The 11,318-nt window shown below is 38.8% G+C and overlaps 2 protein-coding genes across 14 annotated transcripts in view; both read left to right on the forward strand.

Moving 5' to 3' along the window:
- itsn1 (intersectin 1 (SH3 domain protein)) overlaps window positions 1-2,598 on the forward strand; it is a 58,448-nt gene extending 55,850 nt beyond the window's left edge. For all 6 annotated transcript variants that reach the window (XM_053676133.1, XM_053676132.1, XM_053676135.1 and 3 more), the window contains 2 exons: window positions 24-197; window positions 1,475-2,598. In XM_053676133.1, coding sequence (XP_053532108.1) covers window positions 24-197; window positions 1,475-1,623 — 323 coding nt within the window. In that variant the 3' untranslated portion in view covers window positions 1,624-2,598. The remainder of the gene's footprint in view (window positions 1-23; window positions 198-1,474) is intronic.
- Window positions 2,599-5,874: 3,276 nt separating this feature from the next.
- On the forward strand, window positions 5,875-11,268 carry LOC108258609 (uncharacterized). Of its 8 annotated transcripts, none has more exons than XR_001810712.3 (7): window positions 5,875-6,112; window positions 6,290-6,413; window positions 8,501-8,609; window positions 8,702-10,030; window positions 10,581-10,672; window positions 10,791-10,940; window positions 11,051-11,268. XR_001810712.3 is itself a non-coding variant. In XM_017457342.3 (7 exons), the coding sequence occupies exons 2-7, from the start codon at window positions 6,369-6,371 to the stop codon at window positions 11,080-11,082; spliced, it is 1,704 nt and encodes a 567-aa protein (XP_017312831.1). In that variant the 5' UTR covers window positions 5,879-6,112; window positions 6,290-6,368; the 3' UTR covers window positions 11,083-11,268. The 8 variants fall into 8 exon arrangements, 6 of the variants coding, with proteins under 6 accessions (XP_017312831.1, XP_053532115.1, XP_053532113.1 ...); XR_001810713.3 differs by having other exon boundaries at window positions 5,877-6,112; window positions 10,816-10,940; XM_017457342.3 differs by having other exon boundaries at window positions 5,879-6,112; window positions 10,581-10,644; window positions 10,816-10,940.
- The last annotated feature ends 50 nt before the right edge of the window (window positions 11,269-11,318 follow it).

Raw genomic sequence — 11,318 nt, forward strand, 5'->3', positions numbered from 1 at the left:
TGTGTGTGTGTGTGTGTGTGTAGGTAAGAGTAATCCATACTGTGAGGTGACCATGGGCTCACAGTGTCACATCACTAAGACCGTGCAGGACACACTGAACCCCAAGTGGAATTCTAACTGCCAGTTTTTCATTAAAGACCTGGAACAGGATGTGCTGTGTGTAACTGTGTTCGAGAGGGACCAATTCTCACCTGATGGTGAGTCACACACAAACGTACCTAACATGATTTTACATTTCTTACTCTGCCTAGAATCCAGCTTTGACAATACTCATAACTTTACTCTTCACACATGAAGATTTTTTTCATTTAAACATCAACCAACGTTGAGGTGGAATACCAGAAAGCTTCCTCTTTACTATATATGCTCACTAGAACTTGTTTTTTTATTTATTTAGCATTTAGAGAACTTTTCATCCACCAAGGAACAAGTCAGTTGATCATATTAGATAATATTAACCCTTTACTGGGGTAATGTATATTAATAGATAATATTAACCCTAACCCTAACCCTCTAACCCTAACCCTTTACTGCATGGTGTTGCCATGTGGCAACAATTAATTTTTCTCCAGTTTTTTGATAGTCAGTTATACAAAACTACTATTTTTCTGTGGAAAAGGGGGGCTTTAACTTTGACACAACAAAAAACGGTCCATCTCATACATTGTGATTTTTGGCTATATGCTATACTATATGACTATACCATTTCCACCATTGCACATTGTTACCATATGGCAAAAATTTACCAACAAATATAAAGTATAAATATAATAAAATCAATCATAACTAGGTACCAATTCTGGGTATCGCTACAGTGCTCTCCACTAATATTGGCACCCTTGGTGAATATGAGCAAAGAAGGCTGTGAAAAATTGTCTTTATTGTTTAACCTTTTGGTCTTTTGTACTAAAACAAAATTCACAAAAACACTCTTTAAAAAAATTAATGAATTCTCCACCCCTATGAATTCATATGAGAAAAATATATATATATTCCTTGGTCTTACCCATTGTTATGAATGACTAAGGGAATTTGGCCTATGTGTTGCCTCATATTTATACCCCTGTGAAACAGGAAGTCATGCTTAAACAAGTTCCTGTTCCTAATCACCCATATATATATTTTTAAATATCAATGGGAATATACTTCAAATATAGTTTTCTCATATGAAATCATAGGGGTGCCGATAATTGTTGCACATCTATATTTAACAAAGACTTTTTTATAACCCTGTGTTGTGTTTGCAATTGTTTGATATCCATGAGAGCAGAGACTTTTTGTGAATTTTTTGAACAAACGATCAAAAGGTTAAAAGATAATGACAATTTTTCACAGCCTTCTTTGCTCATATTTACCAAAGGTGCCAATATTAGGGGAGAGCACTGTATATATAATTTATTAATTATATATTAATAATTATTAATTATTATGTGCTTCACTTTAATTATTTTTTCCTTCCTCTGTGTGTGTAAAGATTTCCTGGGCAGGACAGAGATTCGGCTGGCGGACATTAAAAAGGATCAGGGTTCGAAAGGTCCGATCACTAAGAGGCTTCTCTTACACGAGGTCCCCACAGGAGAAATAGTGGTCAGACTCGACCTGCAGCTATTTGATGAACCCTGACCCTCGTGAACTTTGACCTCCTCCACCCTAGATTCCACATTTCCTCCTGTACTGTGTTACCAGCCTAATGTGACAATCCCACACCACTCTACACCCTGTCCGTGTGTGTGTGTGTGTGTGTGTGTGTGTGTGTGTGTGTGTGTGTGTGTGTGTGTGTGTGTTAGAGAGAGAGGAAGTACGAGGGGATGGATGTCAATATCAGAGTAAGCTGTAACAGTCTTAAACAATCATTCATTTTCATTTTTTAAAAATTTCACTTGAAAGAATATTGTGGTTTATAGACATGTGTTAAAGGGATACTCCGGTGTTTCTCAGCGTAATGTTTCGCCACAGCATATGTAGTGTTTACTTCCACAAACAAAAGGTTTGGAGCATTTCTCTGTAGTGAGAAAAGAACAAAAAAACTGTTTACTCAGAACTCACTTACAATGGAAGTATAGGGGCAGTTGTTAAAGGTGTAAAATGCGTGGCTGTACAGTGAGATGCAAATTCGAAACGAAAGCCATTAATGGTTTTATCATGGATTAGAAAAGAGAGAAAATGATTACAAAAGCTGTTCACATTGTTTTGTAGTTCGCAAATACAGTATTCAAAATGAACAGATAATATTCACGTTCCAGCATGACAACGCCCCTGCGCGCTAAGCGACATCAGTACCTGACCTCACTAATGCTCTAGTAGCTGAATGTACACGAATCCCCACCGTCACGCTCCAAAGTCTAGTGGAAAGCCTTCCCAGAAGAGTGGAGGTTATTATAACAGCAAAGGGTGGACATTCAACAAACACACGAGTGTTATGGTCAGGTGTCCATAAACTTTTGGCCATATAGTGTACCTTCAAAAACCGTTAAAAAACAGTCCCCCTCTCATCCCTCTAGTGGAGACTAATTATGAAATGGAGTGATGTAGCTGAGGTTGAGGAACTCCTCCCCCGCCCCTTTTGTTTCCAGGGTCATAGTTTCAAAAAAAAAAAGACTGTAATTGAGATTTGGAGCACTAAAAATATACAGATAGTGTGTCATTGTGATACACCTGTAGTGTCTATGGTCCTTACATATAACTACAAACTATTATACAGATGTAGAGCATTATTTATTCATAAACAAATGTTTTTCACATAAACCTTTATTGACCCAATAGCTGCCCATAAACTTCCATTATAAGTGAGATTTGTTTTGTCAAAAATGTGTAAAGATTCTGATCTGAGGTAATCCTACATAGACTACAGATTTGCTGGATAGATATTATGTTGTAAAATGCTGGATTACTCCTTTTAACAATCATGGAAGTCCAGAGAGAATTAAACGATGATGTAAAATCATTAATAAATTCGACTAAATGATTGGTATGCTAAATCATCTAAAACTAGTTTGGGTTTATGACAGGCTGTTCGTGTTCTAGCAAAGAAACTCCTATCTCAACTGTATGAGCTTAAAAATGTGGACGATATTGTAAACGATTTGTTCTTGAACACATATCCCAGTAGAGTGTTATATGCAAAATATGTGACTCCAGGGTTTTGCTGTATTGGGATGTTTGTGTGCAGAAAGAAAGAAAAAAAACCCACATGAACACTCCGGTCTTATTTCACAATGATATGCTGTGCTGTTTTATTTATCCTCGATTTGTATTCCAAACGGTGTCGTAATCAGCAGGCTGGTTTGGGGAAAATGTTACTAAGATCGCAATCGTGACATGATGTTTATCCGTCAATATTCAGATCTAGCTCGGGGTTGTTGTTTTTTTTATTTCTCTATACTCTTTTGGGGGGGGGGGGGGGGGAGGGTTCCTCAAGGGTTCTTCTGGTGGTTAATGACCTAGACCTTCAGAGTGCCAGGTGTGAAGGTGAAATGTGCGGAGAAGGGCGGTGAACATTTGATTAACAAAGTGACCAAGACTGATTACTGAAGTTAATTCCTGACCAAGTGTAAGCATTTTTTTTTTTTTTTTTTTTTTACTTATTGTAGATATACCACTGGATTTTAATCCTTCAAACTACTTTTATTGCTAATCCAGAGCATTATTTACCATCATGTTCCTCCTCTATTAGCGTCAAATACGTCTGAAATGCTGTAAATGCAGAGCCAATGATGAGTACAGAATGATTAGATTTTTTTCTGTCTTGTCGTCCCTTTTCATGGGTTTCATTTTGTAAGATATGTAACACTGAGTAATATTTATGATCAATTTTGTATTACTAATATGTTTCCTCTTTTTTTATTATATATATATATATATATATATATATATATATATATATATATATATATATATATATATATATATATATATATATATACACATACATGTATAATTTTTACTGTCCTGTCCTTCCTTTAAACGATGAGTCCTGCTTAGAGTGTAGCAGTTAGAAGGTAGAGGTTAACACTGTAATTGGATTATATTTGTAAAGATGAGAAGTATCAGGGTGTGTTTCATAGTATATGTGTTTCTTTTTGTTTGTTTGGGGGGGTTTTTTGAGTTGTAAATGGAATATAGTGGTACAGAGCAGGAGAATACAGGAAGTTGTATTACATAGAAGTGATGTGTATAAATGGTGTATTTTCAAGAGTTCAGAGATCAGGACAGACGATTTTCTCCCACATTGCATTTCTTAAAAAAGAAAAAGAAACAAATGGCACTGGTTCTTCAGAATATATTTCTACATTTCATTATTGTTGTTATGTTTCATTCTGGGATTTGAAATTGAATAGTTTGGGTGGAAGGGGTGAGAATGGTAGCATTACTAAGCTGAGAAGAGTAAAGTCGAAAGAGAGTGAGAGAGAGAAATATTGAAGGGTTACTCTTACCTCTCTCTATCTCTGCATCTGTCTGTCCCTCATATCTCTCTCTCTCTCTCTCTCTCTCTCTCTCTATCTCTCTCTCTCTCTCTGTGTACATTATGAATCTGTAGGCTCTTCCCCTGTATTTTTTATCGAGTCCCAATGAGTCGACGGTACCGTATGTGTTTGTGTTTAAAATCTTTGAGAGGAGTATAATATATTACGACTTGAAGAATAATTATGTTGATGACAGCATATTGTTATCAATGTAGAAGCAGTGTATTGTCTTAAACGTTGCAATTAAAGCTCAGTTGGACCAAGAAATAATGACTCTGTGGTGTTTCGTCTAAAACGTTTATTACCTTTGTCTTTTAATTGTTTGTGTGGGTGTCATGTTGTAATGTTCAAAGGAGCAGATGGAATATAAACAGTCCGTATAGCATTTCACTGTTTTTTTTTTTTTTTTTTTTTTTTTTTTTTTTTTTTAAATAAATTATTCTTGCAGCCAAAAATGCATGGTTTTGCTGTGGGGTTTTTTCAACTTTCAACAGAGTTTTTGTCATTTTTGCAAAAAAAAATTACTTGAATGGTGAATTTGCAGTTGCACAAAATAGTTTTGCACGGTCTTTCGTAGTGATGATTGTTGGTGAATGACATGTGGATGTTATTTTGACACGTACCACCTACCTAAACATTGTTGCAGACCTAGTATACCCCTTCATGGCAATGGTATTCCCTAATTGCAGTGCCCTTTTTCAGCAGAATAATGCGCCCTGTGACACTGCAGACATTGCTCAGGAATGGTTTGAGGAACATGACAAAGAGTTCACGGTGTTGACTTGGCCTCCAAATTCCCCAAATCTCAATCCAAGCGAGGATGTTCTGCACAAACAAGTCTGATCCATGGAGGCACAACCTCGCAACTTACAGGACTGTTGCTAAAGTCTTGGTGCCAGATACCACAGCACACCTTCAGAGGACTTGTGGAGTCCATGCCTCGACGGGTCAGAGCTGTTTTGGTGGCACAATTGGGACCTACACGATATTAGGCAGATGGTTTCTATGTTATGGCTGATCAGATCAGGATTTTTCTATAATCAGTATCATAGCTTTCTATAAAATGCCATTTGGGGGGCCTTGCCCCGGAAAAGTTTGGGAACCCCTGCTTTAGACCACATCACACTACCCAGTCGTTTATTCCTTAATTCACCGTCGTGGCAAGCTACCTTGCTAAGTGAGTAGTTTAATTAGCAAGAATTTTAAAAAAAAATCTCAGCAAATCAAATTATTCTTGGTAGATAAGCCGATAAAATGCACATATCTAATATACACCGTTAGTTTTCCACAAGTAGACTGTTATAAAACTGATACAGAACATTCTCGTGCTGTCTTTGGCTGAATCCCAAATTTCTCTCTCCTCCCTATCTATGTGCACTACTTGTTGTGATAAAATCTTGCCTTGCACCACCTCTCTAGTGCGCTATCTCTGCGTTTGGGATTCAGCCTGTGCCTTAATTCCTCAGAAAGGTTTTGGGGGCGTCACAAGAAGAGTAGCGAAGTACTCTACAACACGTAATGTTTTGTGTAAACAACTAGCGTAGGATTAAACCGTGTTATTAAATCAGAAAGGCGACTGACCGGAACGAGTTGTTTAGTTTTAGTTCACTAGACAAAGACGTTAAAGGAAGCAGGAGTGGAGAAAAGAGGTACACATGTTGTAGTTCTTCACCTCAGATGTCTGCCTCTTGTGCTTTATACTACTGTACATTCACAATGGTGCCATTTTGTGTCCTTCGTTTGCAGCAAATGTCGCTTCTGTTTCATGATTGAAAAGTTCTGGTACTTTAGTACTCATGGCAGGAGTTTATTCTGTTCTCTGATAGGTATAAATAAGTTTGGTGGCAAAGCGGAACCATTGAGGAGTGGTCGTGTTTCTCCAGGTCATTAATCCAGAGCACTGAGATGGCGGTCCTGTACCACAGAGTTCGTTGTTTAAAGCTCTTAAAGGTAGTTTCTCACAGTTTCATTCATGAACATGAGGCTTTCGTCATGAATATGAAACAACAATAAAAACTTCCTGTTTTTAAAACGTCTCGGTCCAAAGGCTTCTCTCTGAGGGTGTAAAAAGGGTTGTTAATGAATCCCCTCTGGATTAAAGGGGAAATGTACACTGCAACACATGAGATATGTTTACATTGAAAGATTTGTGATGGGTTTAGAGAGTCTAGTGTTGTATTTTCATTATTCTTGTGAGAAGTTTGTGGTTTTGTGAGGCTCTGACATCACAGGAGGACATGTGCCATGTTTATATGGAGTTATAGGTTTGATTATATGTAGAACGTACACCTGTGAACCGTAACATTAAAACCACCTGCTTAATATTGTGTAGGTCCTCCTTGTGCCCCCAAAACAGCTCTGAACCGGTCGAGACATGGACTCCACGAGACCTCTGAAGGTGTACTGTGGTATCTGGCACCAAGACGTTAGCAATAGATCCTTTTATATCCTGTAAATTGCGAGGTGGGGCCTCCATGGATCGGACTTGTTTGGCCAGCACATCCCACAGATACTCGATCAGATTGAGGTTTCGGGAATTTGGAGGCAGAGTCAACACTTTGAACTCTTTGTCATGTTCCTTAAATCATTCCTGAGCAATTTTTACAGTGTGGCAGGGCGCATTATCCTGCTGAAAGTGCCCACTGCTATTAGGGAATACTGTTGCCATGAAGGGGTGTACTTCAGTGTTTAAGTAGGTGGTACGTGTCAAAGTAACATCTACATGAATGCCAGGACCTGAGGTTTCCCAGCAGAGTATTGCCCAGAGCATCACACTTCCTCCGCCGGCTTGCCTTCTTCCCATAGTATATCCTGGTGCCATTTCTTCCCCAGGTAAGCGACACACATGCACCTGGCCATCCACATGCAAGTGATGATTCATCAGACCAGGCTGCTTTCTTCCATTGCTCCATGGTCCAGTTCTGATGCTCACATGCCCATTGTAGGCATTTCTGGCAGTGGACAGGATCAGCATAGGCACTCTGAGTGGTCTGCGGCTACACAGCCCCATATGAAGCAAGCTACGATGCAGTGTGTGTTCTGACACCTTTCTATAATAGCCAACATGAACTTTTTCTGCAATTTGTTGTCCTTCCTTGGAGCACTTTTGGTAGGTACTAACCACTACATACCAGGAACATCCCACAAGACCTGCCGTTTTGGAGAAACTCTGATCCAGTCGACTAGCCATCCCAATTTGGCCCTTGTTATAGTTGCACAGATCCTTACGCTTGCCCATTTTTCCTGCTTCCAACACATCAACTTTGAGAACTGACTGTTCACTTGCTGCTTAAAATATCCCACCCCTCGACAGGTGGCACTGTAACCAGATAATCAATGTTATTCACTTCACCTTTCAGTAGTTTTAATATTATGGCTGTATGTCTTTCATACATTCCCTTATTTAAAAAAAAAAAAAAAAAAAAAAACCCTTTGTGGGTGGAGAAATATTTTTCATTTTAGAAAAAGTTGCTCGTAAGTCCTGACAGAGAAGAGATTGCTGATCTGGTTGAAATGTTCTGGGTTTTATCCCGGAAGTATAGTCACTGCTCAAAAATTGGAACATATAGGGAGTGATGATATTTAAACAGTACCAGTATTATTCAGGTTATAAGTTATTATAGGTTCTATACCCTTTCAGGGCTTGACTAGAGATGGCACCTCATGATGTTTGGAATGAGATCATTGACCTGTTGACAGTGATCAATTGTTATTGCCACATGCCGCAGTTCAGTGGTGCAGAATGTCCGGGAAGTTGTCTTGTTGTTGCTACTTTTTCCGTAGGTGCTGACTGTTTGGGATCAATACCATTTAACTTATTGCGAAAGATGTGGAGTTTTGTTACAGTTTAACCCCTGGATTTGTATGAATGCTGAATATATGGCAGAGTAGCAAATCTGCAGTGCATGGACCCATACAAAGAGGAAAAACTAGGTTGAATTTAATTATACATAGTCTCACCTCACAGTTCTGTGAAAAGATCAGAAAACCCATGGGCAGTGTTCTCTGTATGACTGTCTTGTCTCCTGTAATATTAGAGTCTTCATATGGAAAAGTCATTCAGTATTTTAAGAAGAATGCCAGGCATAGCAACTCTCAGTACCAAGGCTGGTAATCCCAAGAAGCCAATCAGATATACAAGCATAAGTAAGTTAATGTGACTGTGCATGACTCTAGTGATGTGGATTATCGATAGTCATAAATACGTTAATATAATCTGTCTGATCCCTTCACTCTAGAGAAGGCAAAGCCCCAAACAATAGTTGATATTGGCAATCTGTTACTGCAAAGGGCCACTAAGCCTAAAGAGAGTCAGCAGTTGGTAATTGGAGAAGTTGTTTTGAAACCTGCCACACAGACTGCGTCAAATTCCATGGCCACAATCGGTCCTGTTCCTGCGAACTCCAAGACTGTAGCAGCCAAGAAACCTGTGATAAAAGCAGTACCTGAACTTTCAGTCATATCCACGCCTACCTTCACAACAACAGTGGCTAAATGTGCTGACAGTTTATTTGAAACAACCACATGTGTGAAAAAAGTTGAAGAGACAGTCCCTGAAGCTTCAGTCACCAGAGACAACCGGTCTACCAAAGCATCTGCTTCATCAGAATTGTCTCCACCTGTCTCCACAGCATTCAGTGTTTCTCTAAAAGAAATGACGGAAGGTACACATGTCCCCAGCAATGTCATTGATGAAACAACAAGTACCCGTCATGCAATACCTGAAACTGGCGCTGCTCTTGCCCCTGCCCCTGAGACTTACTTTGGCATCCTTCCAAGTGTTGGCACAGTGATTCCTACTACAGGCAAAGTCTCTGACCTGTCTCCCAACCTGTCTCCTGACCTGTCCCCTGCTGTAAATGGTTCTACAGAAGCCACTGCTGTTTCTGGAGATATGGAAATCATTGATGCCCCCAAGGATGCAACATCCACCAGAGCAGTCCACGGTTCTGAGGTAAATGATATAATGCCTATGCAAGAAGGTGCTTTGGTAGAAAATTTGGACGGCCCAAATACGTGTACACACAGAATACGTGCCCCACTGACCATCACAGAAGTAAAAAATTCCCAAACCCAGGGTATTGCCTCAGAACTTTCAGCAACTGGGGAGATAATAAATGATCAAGATCTTGTTCAACATCTTTGCAACCTACAATCACCAATGACTACAGAGACTTCTACAGACTCTTCCTTCACCACATGTTCCCCACAGATACCTTATAAAGAAGAGACTGTCGGTCATAAACTTACTCCGGATGTAGAAACTGGTTCTCCAGAAACAGCATTCAGGCTTCCCTTCACAGACCCTGTGGCATCACCAGTGGTTCCTAATAAAGATTCTGCAGTTCAAGTTGTTGCTCCTGAGGAAGTTGCGGTTTTCACAAGTCAGCCAAAAATAATGGATGCCTCAGCAGAAAAGGGTCCAGATGTCACACCAGAGACTGTTTTTGAACGTAACATCATCTGGAGCAACAAATGTTTAATGACATCCGATCCAGCCAACGCTGAATTAGCAGAAGAAGAACTAAAGACAGAAGGAGAACGCAGCGTCCAAGAGGTTTTAGAAGGTACTTGTCATGTTCTCTGAGGTCCAGTATATTTAAACCATAGTTCAGTACATGGTCATGATGATCAAGTGCATGAAATAGACCTGCTCCATCATGACTCACTTTTTATCCAAACCAACTTGCAGTAGCCGTGGGTTCATTTCTGCTGGTAGCTGTCACGATTGTTTGTTATATGTGAGCAGTTCTACGACATAATGAACCCGGTCTGTGACGTTTTTTCAATATGTTTTAAATTAATAGCAACATCTTGTGTAAGAACATGTACAACAAATTGCAACAATAATGGCTTTGCTGCATTCTGTCTAACACAGGAACTGGAAGGCAGGCTGATAAAACTGGCAAAATGTTATTAATGTTATTAATGGTCATGATAATGAGTCTTTATTGCTCACATATACATTATAGCATAGTGAAATTCTTTTTCTTCAAACCTTAGAATACATGTTGTTGTTGTTGTTGTTGTTGATGATATTTTGTCAGCAGTAAGGTTTTTGTGTCTCATGGCACTGTTTAATAATCCAGTACATTTTATTTTCATTCATACCTCTAGCACAACTGGACCCGATACAGAAGCTGTTCCTAGATAAGATCCGTGAATTCTCCACCAAGAGCAAGTATGCACAGCTGTATTTGCATGAACTGGTAAAACACACCTGTGCTTTTCTGGTCTCATTCATATTACCATATGCTAAAACATCCTTATTGAATGATTCAGCACGTCTGTTTTTTTTTTTTTTTTTTTTTTACGTTTTCTTAACAGCCAATTCCTTTGCCATGTGCCTCAGGTCCTGTGATGGGCTGCTTGATGCTGGTCCCGAATATAAGAAAGCATTTTCAGAGGAATTAACCAAGCTTCAAAGACTTTATGGTAAAGGAGATCTCTCATCATTCCCAGAATTTAAGTTCTCAGGTGGGTGGGAGTGATTTTTTTGTTTTTGTTTCAGTAAAATAATACAATATTATAATATTTAATTTGATGATGGTGTTTACTTGTAGAACATATTTTAATCTTTTTCTCAGAGCCTGTGTTGGATGAAATGAACACTAAATAAATGTCAACTGCCTCTTCGTCGCCAAATAATTATTTTTATTAATCAAACAAATACTTTTAATGAACATTTTTGTATTCATATTTTGTGATTTCTTTGATAATCTTGATAAACCTGACTGACTCTCTGGCCAACTATGCAACAGGAGAAAAAAAAGAGCAAAAAATAAAAATCGATACATTTGTTTAATTGTTTTGTTTTTCTTCCATCTTTATTTGGATAGCTGTTAGTTTGATAGT

Source organism: Ictalurus punctatus, chromosome 26 (assembly GCF_001660625.3).
Source record: "Ictalurus punctatus breed USDA103 chromosome 26, Coco_2.0, whole genome shotgun sequence".
In the NCBI taxonomy this organism is placed as follows: domain Eukaryota; kingdom Metazoa; phylum Chordata; class Actinopteri; order Siluriformes; family Ictaluridae; genus Ictalurus; species Ictalurus punctatus.

Coding starts and splice junctions, on each gene's coding strand:
- LOC108258609 (XM_017457342.3), top strand. CDS start 6,369: ATGGCGGTCCTGTACCACAGAGTTCGTTGTTTAAAGCTCTTAAAG. Junction 6,414..8,500: donor GTTGTTTAAAGCTCTTAAAG/GTAGTTTCTCAC, acceptor CTGTAATATTAG/AGTCTTCATATGGAAAAGTC. Junction 10,031..10,580: donor CGTCCAAGAGGTTTTAGAAG/GTACTTGTCATG, acceptor TCATACCTCTAG/CACAACTGGACCCGATACAG.